Below are 20449 nucleotides of genomic sequence, written 5' to 3'. Positions count from 1 at the left end.
GATGATAGCTGGGATAGGCTCCAGCACGCCCGCGACCCTAGTGAGGAGAAGCGGGCGTGCTGTTGTGGTTGACATTGCACTTTATTTTTTTTGTTAAGTGTGAAATGATGCCAAAATCTGGACATCCTCTTTCTTTCACGGACTCGTTCCTCCTGGCGCACCACCATGTTATTTCTACACGGAGTGGTGCGTGCGACTGTAATAACATTGGTCTGTGTGGAAAAAACGATCCCTGTGAAACTTCAAGGCAGAGATTTTGCTTTGACCATTTTTTGTAGTCAAATAATTTGAATTATTCGAGTAATCGTTGCAGCCCATATTTGACAGTCTCGTCATCTGAGTGAGCGATAATGTAAATACATCTCTATACCAATATTCCACCCCACCCCCCAACCCGGGTGTGCACGACCCACAAAGAAAGCAATCCTGATTAATATACACATCCACAAGCAAAATATTACCTCACCCCCTCCTTTTTGTAATCATCACAGCATGGACCAGCTACTATTGTTTACCAAACCAATTCCGTCCTGCGCTAATGTACCCTCACTTCATTACAACGTGCATTATGCCGAGACCCTAATGGCATCCATGGCCGCGGTGCATAGGTGTGTGAACGCACATGTGCGCTGTGCACAAGACACAGCACACTTTTGCAGAGGTCTTTTGTTTACGGGCTACTGCTGGACAGGATCTGACAAGGGCGGTTGGAGTGGGTGACGAAAGGGGGGACTGATTACAGGTAATGAGATTCGGGAATTACATCACCAAACAGCACACGAACTCAACTGTTCATCAATATACCAATTTGATTACACTAGAATCGGGTAATTACTTGAGCACGCTAATGTTCGAAGGTGAAAATGCATTTTGATTTTAAGACTAGATACCTTAACATCACTTTGTGATGAAATAACGCTCCTTGATAATAAGAACGCTAATCAGATTAGTCAGAAACGGGACTGTGAGCTGGACAAAAAATGCATCCGTGTGTTCTATGTTCCTGGCTTAATTTTAATTTGATAAACAGTAATGGGCACCAGGAAGCGTCCCAAATCTGGTACTAGGGCAGATCCCTCCAATAAATGGCTTGTGATTGGCCTGCTGGTGTCTGGTCTGCTTTAATGTTCCTGTCAGTCATTTGTAGTAACTGTTAGCCACCTGCTACCCGAATGCAGCGCATGTGGAGGCGGCTACTCGTGCCACATTTTTGCCCAATTTGCTGTTGCTGTTGTTTCTGTCTTGCATTTAAATGCTTTTAGAAGATTGTTCAACACTGTGAGTCTGTGACAAGACCATATGCGGTGTACCTTGTGTAGTTTAAAAAAAAAAAAAAAAAATTCAAATAAACATAACATTAAAAACAATATTTATTAAATCTTGCCAAGCTACATAAAGCTACATTTACAGTGCTACCGGTAAAATGATTTTATTAAAAAAAAAAAATGTAAATAAAAAAAGCACCACAAACTCTGCTAAATAAGATTTGTATTAAACAGGATGACAGAGGTTGTGGCTATATAATAATAATATAAATAGTACACACTATGCACGGTGTGCAATGATTAATTATTTTGTATCAAATGTGATATGCAAAAGAATTGACTTGACAGCGCTAGTATCTTTTTTTTACATTTGCCTTAAGTGTTAAATATGGTTATAATACCCAGAAAATAAGTTGTGCAATATAGCATATTTTAAAATAAGATTTTAATATTATTCTATATTTAAATTTGTATTTTTGTGAGCGTTAAATAAATATGAATGAGATTAATTCAGTAAACCCTTTATGCTTAAATTAATTAGGGGTTGAACGACTTGCGTTTTTTTTTGTAGTCGATGCTAATGTGACGAAAGTCCAGTCGAAGTTAATTAATTGATGATTCGTTCACAACCTTTTCAGCGTCACGGACCAGTTCGACGTAAAGACATATTTTCGAGGGACCGGCATAGAAACAAATGATTAAAAATACAATCCACCATTATGCGGAGTCTGGTGAATTAGTGGGAGCCTGAAACAACGAGCCCGCCGGTCTATTTCACTTTTGCTTTTATTGTATTAATATTATAGCACCAGTCCAGTGGTCGCTCCGCCGCTGGTATGACGATTTTAAGACTAGCGGTCATTAGAACAGCGGAAGCTAGTGAGACTTAGTGTTATTCTCCTCCACAACTCGTTTATTTTCATACACTCTGACCCGCGCAGATGTATGAAGACTCTGTCGCCTTGTTGGACGGAAATTTCGCTGCTCCACAGATTGTTATAGTCCGGTAACGGCGACAGGCGGGCGATTCAAAAGTACCCTGTAAATATGCAGATTGGAGGACGAGATGCCAAAAACACGCAATTAGCTGACATCGAGGTTTAAACGTCGATGCGGGGTAGTAACGTCGACTTGTCTACTCATCGGTTCAACGCCTAGAATGAATCAAATTAACTCTAACAAGAGGTTCACTCCTCTACACTTTGAAAACCCTGTAACATTTTTGCTTTCAGTCATTGCTAACAGTCATCACAATGTATGAATTTGCATGAGCAGCGACCTGCCTCCGTTGCTTTTCCTGTATTAACAAGTCTTCGGTCTCCATTCTGCTTACAACTGGGAAAGTGGGCAGCTAAGTGGGGATGGTGGGGGGGGGGGGGAGAAATTGACCCTGTCAGCACTAATCATGCTGGAGGTGCACTTTCTGACCGACACTTTTCTCACTTCCAGCAGTAAAGACAAAAAAGAGCAAGAATCCAACTTTTAAGGCTCGTGTTAGGGAGGGCGGCTGAATCACCACTTATGACTGCCCCATAAAAAAAAGAAATAAAAAATAAAAAGTCACGAGTCACAATTAGATGCAAATCTACCTCAGAGGTTACGAGTGGTGCTCTTGTAGCTTTCAACTTTGATTACACAATTAGGAGAAAAAGGTGAGTGAAAGTCAGTGGGCCTTAATGTAATCCAAATCCCATTAATTTCCACCTAATGTGTATATGCTTATCTGTAGTGTCCTTTTGACTTCTCCTTGACAGCAATAATGACTCAATGAACCATTTGCAGACAGTTACAGATACACACAAACACAGATTGTATGAAAGTTGGGGTTAAAAACGTGAACCCATCTGCACAGCGCTCCATTTATGATGTTTTCGTGTTGGCCTAATTCATCACTCCGTCTGATTTCATTAAAAGGAATATCCAGAGACAGGTTTGCAAATTGGCAGCTTTCATCTTAGGTTACAGTTGGAGAAAAAAAGGGAAATACATGAAACATGGCATAATTAATCACTAGAGATGAACGTTTCCTTGATTGGGAAAAATGTAATTTGGAAATGGGTGGCAGAATTTGTCTGCATGTTGTGAACTCCCGTTTCCATGTCGCTCAACTTCTTAAGTCAACACTGAAAGTGTATCGCTCATTTGATCGCACTATGCTGCTAAATGCTGATCGATGTTCCGGACAGCCAGTGTGTGCGTGTGTGCGCGCGTGTGTGTGTGTGTGTGCGCAGTACTCACAGCTGGCACTGGTCCCCTTTGATGCCCTTGGTGGTGCAGAAGCACTTGCCAGTTTGCACCTGGCACATACTCGCATGGCCGTTGCACTTACAGGCTGGATGGGGACAGATGGTGAGAATATGGAAAAGAGTAGATGAGAGAAAGGCGACAAAAAAGGGGGGCAAATACAGCACTTGTTCTTTTTTTGCACGCAATAAACTACTGTGGAAGGTGAGGGGAGGGTCGTCACATTCACGCCCCCCCCTTAAATGATCAGCTGAGGACCATCACTATCATATGAGATGGGGATGTCCTGAGGGGGCAAAAGAGCCTACATTTCCCACAAGTCATAAACTCTGTTCAGGCTAATGGTCTCCTATTGCTTCCAGCTTTTGAGTCAATGTACTGATGTTTAGCAGACAGAAAAGGATTCTGGATTTGTTTTTTAAGCCTTACAATATATAAATTGTTACAACACAATTACAATTGTAATGCAGTAATCCACCAATTAGCAGATCATGAACATGTGTGTGGGCTGGTCAAAGGTCAGACACTTGAGAAAAAAATCTTCCCTGGTGAGTAGACTGCGCTACCCATTGGTGTGTGTGTGTGTGCGTGTTGACTGTAAACACTGCCGCATTGTTGAACGTGTGAAAAGACGATTCGACGGCTGCTTGAGTGCTGCAGCGTCATTTCGGGTTTCGCGGGTGGGGAGCCCATTACGTGTGCTTTGCTACGCTTTAAAACACAGAGGAGGTAAATTACGGTGGGGGTCAGTGGGCACAGCGTCTCTCTGCGCTGAAAACAAATCTTTGCCCATTTTCCCCTCCTCACAGAGATGGCATGTATGAATATTTCGACAACGCTGCTTTGAGGCTCATAAATGGACGACAGGTCAAATATGACAACGCAGGCGTCACACTGAAGAAGGAGTTTGGCTAATTGCTATTAATTGCACACTAATTTAAAACCTTAAATTGACGAGGAGATCCACAGCACTTTCGGATAATGAACTAGAGGATGTGGCGTAGAATGGCTTGATGTAATTCCTCCATGGGCTTTGAGCAAACAGGAATATTTCCCTTATTGATGAGCACCTGTGCAGCTTTAGTTTGCAGTGATTTGCCTATGCATGACCAGATGCTATCTCACACCACAATACTCCCAGCTGTGTGTGTGTGTGTGTGTCTGTTTCTCAAACTCCCAGCAACGCTTTTCGATGATGAATGCATACAATATAAAAGACAAAGCGTAGCATGCATGTATATTAATCAATTATGTATGTTGTCATCTTGAAAAAAATAAAAACCACACCTCAAATAGCCTACAATACAGACAGTACCAGTGGGCAGCTAGAATTACTTTTACCATGACAGATCACCAAGTGTCACGTTAAATGTTTCGAACGACAGCACATGCCGCCTGCAGAGCAAACGAGGCATCTGTAAAGCTGATGTTTCTCTACATTATGGTTCACTGAGTATGACGTCAGATGTCTGCATTTTAAGGATGTGGTGAAAACCTAATGAAAATACAGAAATGAAAATGACATTGCGAATGAGATTGGATAAACAGACAAGGTTCAGGGGGCGAAATCCTATTGTAAATCTAAAACTGCGTCAAGTGGATCATTTACAACAGACGCAACCTGTCAAGTAGACACAACATCTCTAAAGCTAACGTCTAGTTACATTGTGGTTATTGGAGAATGACGTCAGACTAAACTTTGAGGCGGGGCCCCAAAAAAAAAAAAAAAATATCAAAAAACGAATAATGTGGGACGCATACAAATCTCGCATCTGTAAAGCAGACATTCATGGTGGAGTTTAATAGAGGAAATGATGCTGCTGTGTGAGCAAAACATGTCCATAATGACAACACCACAAAGACACTCATCACCTTTATTAAACTGGAACTCTCTGCATTTAGTCAGTAAATTAAAACAGACACTTTTTTTTTTTTTGTAGAAATGTAAGCAAAAGCTGAAGGAACACAAAATGTTTTTACATTCTATCTCATATTGCTCCTTGCAAAAAAATGGTGATGCTTGATATTTGGTTATCTTTTGATGAAAATTGTGTTTCAACGACTGAAACAAAACAGCCTCTGCTTGTTTGTAACATTTAGCCAGAAGCCATATGCATTTATAGTGCCAAGACAAACAGTTCTTCCATCTAACTGATGCCCAATAGTGCCATCTGTTGAACAAGATATGCCATGACTGCAAATGAATTCTGCAGATGTTTGCTTTGAAAGAAAGAACACATCTGACAAGAGTAAATTGTTGGCATTAATTCATCCGTTTCATGTTAAACTAAGAGTGATACTTATGACAAGGGACGCATGACTCACCTTGACATTTGCCGCCATTTGTGGGGTCGCCGTGGTACCCGGCCATGCAGGTCTGGCAGTGAGGACCAGTGGTCAGGTTGCGGCATTGTTCGCACACGCTGCCGTTCACGCACGTGCTGTGGCCGTTGCACTGGCACGCTGTGTATGTGTGTGGGTACAAGTACAATCTGGGGTCAGAGGTAATTTCACATTTTCATACTCATGATTCATTTACTCACACACTTGTGAAATGAACTGTATTTGCGGCAATTGTAAACATTTTCACACTCTGGTGTTGGTATTTGCACATTACCCAACATGCAGCTCTTTAAACACTGTACACAACTGAAGTAAACTGCATAAATAAAAATGAATAGAAAAACAAACAACAACTCACTTATTCAAAATGTTTACTTCCAACATTTAATATCAGAAAATTACTTTTGACGAATAAGTGCAGCAAATGTCAGATACTTTGGATTTTTACTCATTATATTATATATAGTGACTTAAAATTCTACCAAAGTTCTGTTAAGATACTTTTACTTTTAATCAAGTATTATTTTATGGTACTTCATACAAGAATTTAATTGATTTGGAGCACTCTTGCAAAAAAAAAAAAAAAAAAAAAAGAGTGGGTAAATATTGCTCAGTCACAGCAAAAACACTATGTTGTCATTAAACCAAAAGGTGCTTTCCAAAGCGTGTGCAACTAACTTATTGGTGTACATTTAGATCACATTTTTCAATTTGCACTGTTCATTTAACAGGTCATATTTGTTTAACACAAAAACAACAACAACAACAAAATAATTGATTTATATTTTTACGTTAAAACCAAACTGGTATTTTAAAATGGGTAGATTCAAGTTGTATAGCAATCTTCGGGGGCGAAAAAGTCAAAAAGTCAAAATATATGTTTCAAATTTTAAATGTAAGGTTTTGAACATATTTACATATTCACATTCACGATGTTCTAAAATAAAATAGTTAAAAAAAAAAAAAAAATCATGTAGGTTTGATTTGTCTCTTCATTCTAAAATATTTTACAATATTTAAAAATTTTGGGATTTTTTTTTTTTTTTTTTTAATTTAGTTCAAAAAAATTTTTTGATTTTATTTTTTTTTGTCAAAACACTGCTGACAGTCTTGCATTACAACCTGCATTGAATTTCTTAACGGATTAGTTTACATGACTATATAGGCATAAGGTTGTGAGTCCGCAGGGAGGGATCGGTTCCCCGTGTGCACTGTAACAAGATGCCTGAATAAAGAGCAGCCTTTTAAACATGAGACGCGAGTGTCAATACGCAACCCGAACAGGATGTGGCTGTCTCACCGGGGCAGTGAATGAAGGTCCACTCATAGCCTTTGTCTTTAGGGCAGATGCCCGGCTCCAGGCTCATGTCGTGGGACTGGCCCTGCTTGGCGGGCCTCTTCATGGGCCCCCTGTACGAGCCCTCCGTGCACAGGCCCTTCCCCGTACTGCTGGGGTCACCGCACCAGCCGCACTCGGGCTGCTCCAGGCACTGGCCGCACGTCCGCAGACCCGAGCAGTTCTGGGCTGAAGGGGACAAAAAGAAGGGAAAGGAGATTTGAAGGTGAAACTTGTTAGAACCCACTGTGGTTGTCCTCTTTTTTTTTGACTCCATTCTAAAATAATTTCGGGAAATCTAGCCATGCCTTGGCGGGCATTCTGCACTTTTCATTTTCAGGGTCACCTTGATGCAAATCTTGTGAATTCACGCTGCAATGACAGTGTTCGAGAGGATTTTGATTCTGTAGGATTTCTTAGCCTTCGACAGATTAAGGTGCTTTAAAGTGCTTTATGCCGGGGCATTAACGCGTTATCTGTTAAGATGTCAGAACAAGAGATGTGAGAGCAAATACAAGGATAAGTCTTTTTGTTTTAAAGAGTCGACGTGGACGATGCGAAAAAAATGCACAGAATGAGGCTTGAGCGTGAAGTAGCACCCTCACCCTGAGCTATAAAAGGGCTTCGATCCACTCGCAGAGCCAACTTTGGCGGCCACTAAATTGTTCGGCGAGCCACGGCTTTGCCACTTTGCCCGCCAGACGAGGCACTTCTGGGCAGAGAATGCCGCCGCCATCTTAAAGAGACAAACACTGAGTGCTTTTTTTTTTTTTCTTTTTTTTTTTTAAAACCTCCGTTTATGTCAAACAAATCTCCAGCTAGTCTGCTAATGGATGTGTAGCCATGACAACGCAGCGGCAATCAGTCCAAAGTAAGGAATGGGCGGGTTTGGGGGGCTTTAAGTGGCAGACGGTGCGGGAACGAGGCAGTCTAAGAGTGTGACGGACGAGGACATTTTTTTTGTCTCGCCACATACAACCCAAAAAAAACAACAACAACAAAAAAAGCATGCCTGAATCAATAGGAAACAAAAACACAACTTCGGCATGGATTTTGACAGTGAAATCAATTTGAGCAAGCAACTAAATCTGATGCTTGGAGCAGCTCCATAAAGTGGATGACAAGTCAGTAAAAAAAATTATCTTTTCTGCCCGAGATGCACGACTACAGCACCAACACTGCTTTTAAATGTACACAAGACTTAAATCTCGGAGCATAATGCAAGAGAAATGTGATATTGAGGTCAAATATAAACTTGTGTTAGAAAATTGTTTCACATCTCTAGTTAGGTTTGTTTGAAACAGGGTGTTTGAAGTGTTGCATTCTTATATTGTTATTTACATGTTTCATAAACCCTGCACAATGTAAAGCAGATTCAATACAAAAGCTGCATGCAAAAATTCTTTAAAATAGAAAATAATGCTCACTTCTGATTGACACTGTCAGAGACAGCCACAGTGGAACCTCCACAATTCATTTGTGGTTAACTTCCAAATTAAAAACAATTATTATAAGAATAAAAGCAAACAATCCCTTCTAAGGTCAAACTGTCATCCTTATAAATTAAAGGCATTTTAAGTACACTGGAACTTCGGTTTTTGTATCCTGTAGTTTTCATCGGATTACATTTTCGACAATTTTTTTGTGTATAGTTTGTCTCGGTTTTCGTACGTTTGCGCCGTTTTCGTGCAAAAATATAAATGTGGGACTCGGCCATTAATTTCCTGGAATATATGCGTGTTCATCCGAAGCCTTTCATAAATTGTGTAGTGACACTGTTATTATACAGCTATACTTTTATTTTGAAGGCCTGATTTATTTTTTTTAACATAGGATGTTATGCTGTTGCTGCCTCGACCGGTGTGAAATCTGCCTTGCCGTCTGTTGAAGCTTTTTGACACGGGACGGCAGAAAGTTCCGAGTGCCAGCCATTTGATAAAGAAGACGATAAAATCAAAAATTTACAACGAAACGCTGTTTCGCATCACGGTGCCACGCTTCGAGTTAAAAACGTTCTCTGTGACGTCAGAAGGTGCATGTAATAGGAGAGGGGTTGGCAGAGTAATTTCAAAGTGCCATCAGCAATAGACCAACCAGCATCCATGTTACTCCCCGGTAGGCTGCTTGCGTTCAACAAGTCATTGCTTAACGTGCGATAACAATCCCACATGCTGTTCCTTAACCCCGTAAATGGCATTTTGCATTGTGGTGGAAGTTAGTGGAAATTAAGTGATGTGGTTGTTTTATGTTTTGAATACACGTGTAAATGTATTTACTTAGTTTGACAGTAAACTATTTATTTATCAACATATACAGTATCTGCTGCTTGTTCTGAAGTGAGAGGAGTTTGGTGCCACCATGTAGCACACGCATCTCGAGCAAAAAAAAATAAAAATAAATACAAATAAAAAAAATAAAAAAATTAAAATATATATATATATATATATATATATATATATAATTTTTTTTAAAAGGCCAAGCAATGGCTGGTATCTCTAAAAAGTTGGGACACTCTTAAGTCAAGGCCCCACTGTGCTGTATTTTGTTTTTTGAATGAGGGGCTTACCTTGGCAGTCCCCCGTCTGCCACTCCAGACACTGGCCATAGGGGAAGGAGATGACATATGCGGCGGAGTCCACGCAGCGCTGCACACTACTGCACCACATGCACTCCATGGCCTGGCTGGTGCAGTTGGCACAGGTGGTGTGGAGCGAACATGGCTTCCTACAGGGGGGGCGGGAGCTCTGACTGGGGTTTCCTGTGTGGAACAAAAGACAGCAGGGTGTTTATTTCCTGAAATAATTATGGAGCATTTCCTCACATTGGGTATAGTTCATTTCTTTGTTTGCAACATCCTCGCTCATTGCGACTCTGTTTACATTTCATCTCAGTCCACCTGAGATCCCGTCATGAGGTCGAGGAGGGATCAATGATCGGGAAAAACGAGACATTCTCTCCTGGACTTTGCCATTTCATGGAGATGACAATTAAAGACGACACAAATTAATCGTCTGCATCTGTGGCTGAATTATTGCAAACATAACATTTTCACTTTATGCTTAAAGTGGAATTAAATTTAACTCAAACATAATTGACACTTTATCTCGACACAACTGTATGCATGTTAACGTGAAGAGCAGATACAATGTTGAGTGGGCAGCGCATGTTTGTAGTGACTTGTAAATACAGTATGTATACAGTGCAGTGTTGATATGTTGCTGTGCAGCATGCAAATAATAAAGTGAAAATACTTCAAACACAAACAAATTGCAAATAATTTACAATTGTGGCATTATTAGGACTAACACAAATGAATTCAAACAACTGTTTCTGTATTCAAATTGTATTACGTGGAATTCAAAAAGTGCAGAACCATCGAAATCTTGACGTTCTTGCTTTAGCTAAATGGTTTGAAAACATTGCATCCTAATTACAGACTTTCTTTGCATAGTAACTGTAAACCAGTGTAATGAAAAGTCATTTCAGAATTAAATCCTGCCCAACTAAAACAGAGACTTGGCAAAACATGTATTAGATGTGCAACAATTAATCAACAACTAATTGATTAAAATCTTTCAAATCTTAGGAATTTAAGCCTTGCAGCACTAAATAGTCCCATATTTCCAGAGTCCTCCATGAGTGCACCGCGATTATCTTTGTTTAATCAAAATATGACATTTTCAAATATCTGCTTTTACTGTGGAAAACAATAAAATGTTTGCCCTTTTTCTTGCATGTTACAGACCAAACCAGTAACTGAATTACAATCAATTTATGTTTGTGCATTTTCTGAAGTCAATTTGAAATGTCATTTTTTTTTTAAATAAAGGGATTGAAATTAAAACGTTTATCCAATTCATTGAATAATAGAGCGATTAATCGATTATTCAAATAATCGATAAAAAGGATGAGCTACAGTACGTAATTTGTGAAATCCTGTTCTGTTTACGATCCAGCTGGCATACGGCTATTTGGATACGTCACCGGCGAGGAGCAAATAGACTTCCACAAAGGAAACATCAGTGGTTCCTCGATTATAGCTCCTTCGTGGAGCCTCCTCGATCCTCTATGACATTTAAACAAATTGAGATCCTCAATATTTTGGTGGCGTGAAAATGATTTCAGGGTCACAAAGCATTGAGGGGCGAGTACGGTTGCAATTGAGAGACACGAGATTCATCCATTGAGTCAGTGTCACACTCACCGGTGGCTTTTTCGCAGATGAGGCCGTGTGCGGTGGCGGTGCACGGGTTGGCCCTGAGGCCCGAAACCTGCGGCTCCTCCAGGTAGGCGCAGAAACCGGAGTCGCTGGGCTCACCGGGCAGCCAGCGCAGGCTGCTGTTGGTGAAAGGAGACATGTCCTCCCAGCCCCAGTACGACACGTTGATCTTCCTCAGGCCCACCCAGGGCGACAAACGCTAAGGGCACACAAGACATAACACACCAAAACCTCAGACCGCCGCGTATTTATAGAGCGGATAAACCGCCGTGACTCTGCTGCTCTGTTGCACCGTTTAAAAACACATCGCATTTTATTCGGGGTTCTGAGAACGCCATTTAATAAAAGGGCAGAGGAAATAATTTCACAGATGATTTCTCCACTTGCCTTCAGGGCTTGAGTTTCAAATGTAAAAAGGGGAATTGTCAGGATTGCAGACTACAACAACAAACAACATCCTGAGGACTTGCAACAAGCATAACCAAGTCAAAATCAGCAGAGGGAGATGAGCAGGAGGAGCATTAATCAAGAGAATTGGGAAGTTGTTTGCGCGAGTAGAACTTTTCCCCATGGACAAAATCTGCTTTATGAGTAGTTATCCTGGGATACTGTCTCTGTTTAATTGATAATACAGACTGATCATGCTGCAAGTGTAGAATACAAAAGTGTAAAGGAAATTTACACCTAATCTTGTCTTCTTAAAGTGCCGTATGACGTTTTTTTCCACTGCATGGTACCTACTCAGCAACTGAGGTTTTTGCACTGGCAGGTATGATTTCTAGTACCTGGTCAGTCAGGACAAAACCATGTTAGTGTAATCCAACATTCACCACATAGTTGTATTATTGTAGATATAGTACTTTACCCTGCAGTATTATATTCCAGAATCTCCACTTTGCTGCAGCGGCCTATTTACATCGCTGCCCTCAATCACCTTTTAGAAACAGTTTTTCTCCTTACACCTTACAGTTGCCGAGTTGGGAAATGCAGGACTTGCTCGTTCTGACTGAGGCGTTCAAATCGCCTTGGATTTTGCCATTTAATTTGAAAGTGTAATAATACTGGATTTATCCATCAACATCAGAATCATTTTTATTTTGCCAAGTATGTCCAAAAAAAACAGGGAATTTGTCTCCGGTAGTTGGAGCCGCTCTAGTACGACAACAGACAGTCAATTAACAGAGAACACTTTTGAGACATAAAGAAGTGTAAGTCTAAGTGTACACAACAGAAGGGGAGAGAGAGAGAGCGAGAGAGAATGAATAGGGTTTTGATATATGTGGGGCTGATGCACATCAAAATCTGCTGTTGTCTGATGAAAGTTTAAAAAATAAAAAAGAATCATCACAATCAGGGACAAATGCAAAAGTGATTATTTTAAAAAATATAAATAAATCAAGCAGAATGCTCATCAGCAGCATCAACAGAGCAAATCAAAAAAAGGTTTATGTCTACCTTGTCCTGCTGCTGTAACTTCTTTAGCTCGTCCAGAACAAAATCCACCTGCTTGGCGGTGGTGAGCGAGGCAATGTTGCCGTGGAGATTCTTGCAGTAGTGCTGGGCGTTGTCGTAGCTTTCGCGGCTGGAGTTGATCCGCAGGCAGGCCTCACCCACCTGACTCCAGCCCTCGTTGCATTGCTGGGCTGCCAAATGATGAAAACTGTTTGCGTCTCTCTCTTTCTTTGTGTAGGATAAAAGAATTAAAGCCTGCTAAACGAGCGGTTTTCTTTCAGTCAGCTTGCCAATACATCACATACACGCATGTGATTTACAGTTTGCACTGCTTTGTGGTCAGAGGGACCACTAAACAAATGACAACTGAGAAACCCTTAAAAAATAAATAAATAAATAAATAAATTTAAAATCAAAACTCAGTGCTGCTCTATGGGAGTCTGCATTGACAAAAATAAGATTAAAATCTCTGGATACTTTATTTTCAGAAATAGTGTCATCTGTATTAGACACTACCCCAATTAGTCACTGGTTGAGTCATCCACTTAACATCAGGAAGAAAAAAAAACAAAAGTAAATGTAGTTATCTCAGTTCATAGAGGCTATTATTCATATACGTACATTAGAGAGTTAACCGCTGAGCCCATTTGAACGCCATTGCTAACCAAAACAGCATGTGAACAGTCTTCTCAGATTAACTCAATTGTGATGTTCCTGTGCAGTATTATTATTGATCTTCTGTTATGCAGAGACGACGACCTTAAAATGACGAACACCGTTCTAGTACTCCCAAGTGATGTTTCTCTCCATAATAATCTTTGTTTTTTTTTTTTTTTGTTTACAATTGCAGTTTCACTTTATAAAATGTGTGTAATATACTGGTGGTAAGCCTTGATTATTTAAAAAAAATGGATTTGTACAAATAAAGGCCTTTCCCCATCTGCAGTTGCGTAAATAAACACAGCAGGCCACTATTCAGGGGAAAAAACATTTTTGTATTTGAGGTCACTGTAGTAAAAACCTCATTAACCGGAAAATCACAGAAGTACTTAATTAAGATTAGTGATTAAGATCAATGTTAAACTTTCCACTGCTCGGAAATATTGACACAGGCTCAACACCCAAACGTTTTGACCAAAGACTTGCCTGGCAGAGCGTGGCACTCGGACTGGTTGTGGTCCCACTGACAGTTGACATTCAGCGAGCAGCTCTTGCAGTTGGCCAGCTTGCTGCACAGCTGCTCATTGCGCACGGGGCACGCAGTGAAGTTCCTCACGTTCTAAGGTGAGAAAAAGAAGACACACGAGGCGTGACACTGAGGTTTAAAGAAGCGTAAAGTGAGTCTTGATGGGCATTTTACAAAAGCGTGATGCCGAGTTTTATTCAGTCAGTCTTTGTTTGTTTTTATCATCTTTATTGTCCGCTGTTCTGTGACGTTGTCAATCGGGGGTGGTCAGAAAGTAGTATGTTTCCTTGGTTTGAATGTCCATAGGGCAAAGTTTAAAATGTGGGACTGGTAAAGTGCAATAATGTCATTTTTTTCCTGTCCTTGCTGGACTATCATTTACAGCACAACTTTTCAGTTTGTACATCCATAAGTATAAATGCTGGGGAAAATAACAAAAGACCGAAGGACTATTGAAACTACTGTTCTTGCACTTTGTTTTCAAATGACTGTATGGAAATATCTTTTCGAAAAATAAATCCAATAAAATAAAAAGTAAATCAGGGATGGGAAACTATATTATTATTGTTGATTAAACTGAGCCTTCCGCTACAGAACAAATGCGTGGCATGATAGCATGAGTTGGGGTGCATGACCACAAGCCAAGATGGCGCTCTGACGCCCCCTGTTGGTCTACTCACAACAGTGCAGTTGCTGCAGACTGAGATGCACTTCTTGTCATCACACCACTGGCACCCCTTGGTGTTGGCAGTGCAGCTGGCGCAGTCAGAGAAGCGGTAGCATCGCTCGTCGACCACAGCTGAATAAAGGAGATTAAGAAAGGATGAGGTTAAATTATGAAGTTTAAGTTCCGGAAGAGCGTCAATAGGCAGGTAAGGCTCCTTGTGGGGTTGACGCTGGAGAAAGCGGTATACTGTATATACTATGGCAATTATGAAAAAAATATTACTGGCATATTTTCACTATTCAAGTCTGGGCTTGGTCCCTCCCTACCTGGTTTTGGTGGGCAAAAATGAGCAGGAGTGAGGCTCTCTGTGCGCATATTGGCTTCCCAGGGCAGACAGCGGCCTCTGCTCCAGATGCAGCGCACCCCCGGGCCGGCCTTGGCGCACCCTTCCTCCGTGGAGAAGGCCTGGCAGCTGGGCGGCCGGTACACGAGCACATCGTTGAGCAGGACGCCGGCGAAGCCGCCGAACACAAACATGGACCTGGTGAGTGAAAGGCGTTAAAATGGGTCCCTCTGGCATCTGTACACTTGCGGCGTGTGACTCACCCGTTGCTGACCACCGCAGAGTGTCCAAAGCGATTGACGTCCCTGTGCAGGTCGGGCTTCGGCAGGATCCTCCACTCATCGCAAGCTGAGAAGAAACAATATTTAAGGGAGGATTTGGCTTATGAATTTACTGTAATCATGAGTCATCTGTACTTTCAGATTAAAAGTGATTAATCTAGGAAAATAAAAAACGCAACAAGGAATGAGGGGAAGGGGAGGAACAAAACACTAACTGAATACCAAACAAATATCATTATCCTGTCTCTTTCATTTTCAGTCTCCCCCCCCCCCCCAGAACGGTGGGCCGTACCGATGTCATACGCCAGAAAGTCAGCCGAGAAGCACTTGGCGCCGTTGCTTAGAGACGTGTCATTGTGCGTGTTGCCGCCGAAGACCAGCAGGGTGCCGCTGAGGAGCACGGCGCAGTGCAGGTAGCGGGGGAAGCCGCTCTCTCGCAGGATGAACCTAGAAACACGCGGATTTGTTGGAAACACTACTATTAAAAACACCTGTAAATTCACCCAGTATGACACGCTTTTAACAGGGAGAACTTAGGGCTGAGCGACATGGCTACTTTCTTGTCAAACGGAAAACAATGTGAAAAACATTCTGCTCGTGTTGTCTGTTTCTTAGTGGGAATTAAAGTCGCAGGTCATTTGTTGGAAAAATAGTCAGAGGGGACGGAGAAGTCGTTAACTTGGCAACAATGACTGCTAATGCAAACCAGCTCTCTGCTCGCAACCATGTTAAATAAACGAATCATCCTGAACAATAAACTCAAATTCACGGATAAAATGGCTTAATCGGCCGGGCCTAGGTAGACCCCGAATTGACCATCGCAATAAATCGATATACCTCTTCAACAAACCTACCATGTCCGTGTATTGACGTCATAGCGATAGAGGTCGTCCACCAGGCCGAACTTGTTAGCGGGAAGCGCCTTGTACCCGCCGTGGATGTAAACGCTGCCGCTAGCTCGATCATACGTGCTGGTGTGGCCGTAACCTCCCTGCGGAACGGCTCCATTAGTCTCTGGCACGATCCAAGTGTTGCTCCCTGGAAGATGCAAATAGAGAAGTCCGTAAATATCAACCTTGATTTCTCTCTACAGTAGTAGGGACCTCATCAAACAAAGCTTGTCTCGCAGTAAATATGTCTCGCTTTAACATAGCTCCTTGACACCAATCTATTGATTTGCTATGAGAACAAGCATAAAAAAAATGGTTGAAAAAATTGGTTCTTACCGCAACAAAAGTTAATAGGTGAATTTGTGAGTAGCCAACCGCAAATAAGTGTGGGATTACTCACTCAGATTGTACTCCTGAACGTTGCTGACGTAGCTGTACATGGGCGAGTAGCCGAAGATGACGAGCATGACCACCTCGCCGTCGTCTAGGATGACACAGTGCGCCGTGTGGCCCTCCACCGCGTACATCTGCGCCTGAGCGGGCGGGCCCGCCACAGGGTTCCTCCGCTGCCACGTGCGAGAGGGAATGTTGAACGCCCACAGCTCGTCCGTCACGTTCGCCCAGCCGGCCTCCAGCTTCCCGCCGAACATGTAGATGTCGTCCTGAGCGCGGGAGAAGACGTATGAGGTGATGGGACCCTTCAGCTCCATAGTATTGGTCAAATATTACCTGGTATGAGGCGAGTGAGTGGCTGTATCTGGGCAAGGGGCCGCTGTTGATGGGCACTGTGTTCCAAATGCCACTCTCCAGGTTGTAGCTGCGAAGAAATAGTACATTTAGATACATCACCCAAGACACAAAAGTAGAACATATACACTGGAACCTTACAACACAACACAATCTTTGACTCTGGTTGATTTTTTTTTTTTTCCCCCACAAGAAATAATGGAATTATAAGGAATCTGTTCCTGTTGCCATCATAAAAGAAGTACGAATTATTTTTAGGAGATATTAAAAACCTCTGACAGTGTCAAAACTATCCATTATTCTCTTTGTAAGGGCATCATTTTTGCATTGGGTCTCTTTAGTGTACCTAATGAAGTGTCTGATGAGTGTTACGGAGTTGCTTACTTAAGGATCATCTGGAAGGAGGTGACATTGAAGGTATAGCCGCCCACCACCCACATGACCTTATCCTGCACCACGGCCCTGTGGGAGGCTCGACCCAGCGACGTGCCGAAGGGCTTGACGCTGGGCAACACCCAGAACGACTCTGTGGACGGCACGGTGAGGGAGCAGTCCGGGCCTGAGAGGGTTAATAAAGTCACAAGGTAAATCGGCATGACAACACAACTGCTCACGTTTGGCTTCAAAAAGGCTTCCCGTGACCTCTTTTGACACACCAACCGAAGACGTGGGTGGAGTGACAGCATTGTAATTACACGAGAATGCAACAAGGAAATTAATGTAATATGCTGTTAAGCCATAAAGCTCAAAGCTGCACAAATTCTACTTGGGATTAGAATTGTAGTTATTTATTTTTAGAATTTCATTTTGTATTTTTTTTTTGTTTGTTTTGTTTTTTTAATTGTTACATTCATCTGATGTTAAATCATGATTTTTGTTTTGTTTTACTACTCCAAAAACGAGCAATCCTCACTGACTATTCTCACCTTGCCAGCTGTCGTTGCAAACGCACAGCTTCTCGCCGGTGAGGTCGCAGTAGCCGTGGTCGGGGCTGCCGCAGTTGTTGCGGCAGTACGGTATGTCGCAGGCCTCCCCCTTCCAGTATTTGTCACACTCGCAGTACACGCGGCTGGCGGCCGAGTTGCCCGGCGTGCACTTCCCGTGGCCCGAGCAGTTGTTGGGACATGAATTGATCCTGGACACAAACACACCATTGCCGACATAAATATTTGCCGTATTCAATAATAATAATAATAATATCCCCTTCTGCGTGAGCTTTTGCACTTTCGGCCGTTCATCGAACGGGACAAGCGGCCAAACGCAGAATGAAAACACTCCTAAGGAGCATGGAGAAGACGCTGACACACGGAACTACCTGTGAGACAAATGGCCAACGCGAGGTGGAGTCAGACCTGATGTCACTCACTAGGCCACTATCACTTGACATTAATTTTAACAGAACTGTAAAATAGTTTTACTAAGTATTATATTAATCCACACTGATCAGGTCCAATGATTGGACAGTATGAGGCTTGCCTGCTGTTGTTGGATAGGATGGAAGAGTCGAGCACTTACGAGTAGAATATTTCAAATCCTGTCAGGTTGTAGGCAGCGTCGCTGAAAAAGTGGAGCAGCGCATAGCCCGACGTCGTCTCCACCTCAGGGACGGTCTCGTTCCCCCGCACCTCCGGGACAATGAGGCCGCTGTGAACAAAGGCAGAAAATCAGCTTTGTTTGATTTTTATGGAAAAAAAGCACAACTAAAAGTCACTACTGTAGTCTAGGCTTACGTTTAAGCATTCAACCCCTGTCTGATAAAACTATACATCCAGTTTTTGCAAAGGATAAAGAACATATGCCTCTGAATAGTGCTAAATTGTCTGTGTTGCGCCACCGTTTGTTCAAATATCCGTGTTTTCACACCGCTTGCAGCGGGACATTTTTATCAACTTTTTTGTTTTTTGTGGTCCTCACCTGAAAACAGCAACCAGGGGAGCGTATACGGAGTCTCCGTCGTAAACGTACATGTGGTCCCAGCTACATTCCGTGGCAAAGTGGTTGAAGCGCAAGCGAAGCACGGCATTCGGGCTGGAGAAGGAGGGGGCGGAAGGGTGCAGATCGGGCATTTTCTTCAAATGTTTATTGACTGAATGCTAGTTGTAAATGCCAAGATATCGCATCCAATGTTAGACCGAGATAAAACAGCAGAACATTTTATGAATAGCAACTGCGGCCAGCACACTGTAACCGCAATGTTCTTGACGGCAACCGCCTTGTCCTCACAATGACCGTGGTTGCCGTGGCAACACAGCGGATGTGCAGGTTCGGCGACGTCACCCCTCCGTCTCTCTGAATCACCGCCAATTAAAAAAGCGGGCATTTCAAAACAAAACATTCTGTTCAACGCAATGGAGTAACATCAATCAGTACATTACTCACTAGCCCTCGATAAGCCAGGTGCACTTTGTTTTGTACTTGTAGTTGATCGGACCGTCCGTCAGGAATCCCGATGGCTCGGTCAGCCTGAAGAAAAACAATAAACATAAGAGACCACATTAGTCACTCAGGGCATGTAGAGGTCGCAGGTAGCGTCACCTCTCTGTACAGTGCGACCTGAAAGTATTCACAACACTTCACTTTTTCCACATTCTATGTTACTTATTCCGAAATTGATGTTATCGTCCATGTGCTTTTTATTTTTTTTAGCCATTTATGTTGAATACATTTGCAAAAATATCCCCAAATACTTTTTTCATGTTGAAATTTTTTGGGGGGAGGGGGGGGGGAGCATGTTGTAAGATAACAAAATGTGGAAAAATACTTTGCAGATGCACAGCATACTGTGTCGCTGAAGCGGTTATCATCTCCTCTGACGCCATATAATGCACAACTCCAGTAGTTAAATGACTATTAGCGATAGCATTCAGCCATAAAACATCCCATAGATAAGCTCAGTTATCAACCCACCTACAGTTTCATCAACACTAAAATAAGGTTGTAAAAAGATTGCCTTCTTTAAACTATTCTTAAGCTGCAACACTTGAAGTTAAACTCATTTTAAAGAACATATATAAGACAGAAGGAAATGGCTCCAAATTGTCATTTTTTGCTGTTTTATAAAAAAATAAAAAATAAAAAAATAAAAAAAATAAAAAGAAATCAGCATGACCTCTGCTCTAACAGATGCTGTGCCAGATGTAAACATTTTGAACAAATAATAATAAGCACCTCAAAAAACCCAGTATAATAACTATAATATAGTATATTTAATTTAAAGATTACAAATATACAATACAAAATGCATTTTTTTAATGACATTTTATCTTTGATATATTTACACTATTCAATTGAGGGTAAATGTGACGTAAATTTACAAAATAGTTTTTATTAAGAATGTATATGTACAAATAAATGCCTCCTTTTTAATAAATACCTAAAATAAAAGCCTAAATTAAAATATTTTTAATGCCAAGTATGCCTTTCCACTAGATCGGGAAATATTGTTGTTTTTCTTATTATTATTATTATTTTTAATT

At 41.7% G+C, this 20449-nt stretch overlaps 1 protein-coding gene across 2 annotated transcripts in view; it reads right to left on the bottom strand.

The window, feature by feature from the left end:
- Positions 1-20449, bottom strand: part of atrnl1b (attractin-like 1b) — a 53671-nt gene that overhangs the window by 25094 nt on the left and 8128 nt on the right. The window contains exons 3-21 of one of the 2 annotated variants that reach the window (XM_061755482.1): positions 19353-19436; positions 18888-19001; positions 18489-18617; positions 17900-18108; positions 17358-17532; positions 16956-17043; positions 16627-16888; positions 16191-16374; positions 15629-15783; positions 15319-15403; positions 15039-15253; positions 14726-14844; positions 14006-14138; positions 12863-13050; positions 11393-11606; positions 9755-9946; positions 7153-7377; positions 5835-5972; positions 3504-3597 (exon numbers count right to left, since the gene is read on the bottom strand). In XM_061755482.1, coding sequence (XP_061611466.1) covers positions 3504-3597; positions 5835-5972; positions 7153-7377; positions 9755-9946; positions 11393-11606; positions 12863-13050; positions 14006-14138; positions 14726-14844; positions 15039-15253; positions 15319-15403; positions 15629-15783; positions 16191-16374; positions 16627-16888; positions 16956-17043; positions 17358-17532; positions 17900-18108; positions 18489-18617; positions 18888-19001; positions 19353-19436 — 3003 coding nt within the window. Of the gene's footprint in view, positions 1-3503; positions 3598-5834; positions 5973-7152; positions 7378-9754; positions 9947-11392; positions 11607-12862; positions 13051-14005; positions 14139-14725; positions 14845-15038; positions 15254-15318; positions 15404-15628; positions 15784-16190; positions 16375-16626; positions 16889-16955; positions 17044-17357; positions 17533-17899; positions 18109-18488; positions 18618-18887; positions 19263-19352; positions 19437-20449 lie in introns of both variants that reach the window. The other variant, XM_061755483.1, reaches the window with a different exon arrangement.

This window comes from Phyllopteryx taeniolatus, chromosome 19 (assembly GCF_024500385.1).
Source record: "Phyllopteryx taeniolatus isolate TA_2022b chromosome 19, UOR_Ptae_1.2, whole genome shotgun sequence".
Lineage (NCBI taxonomy): Eukaryota > Metazoa > Chordata > Actinopteri > Syngnathiformes > Syngnathidae > Phyllopteryx > Phyllopteryx taeniolatus.
Note: the sequence above shows the minus strand (reverse complement) of the source record. Positions and strands in the feature narration are given on the sequence as shown.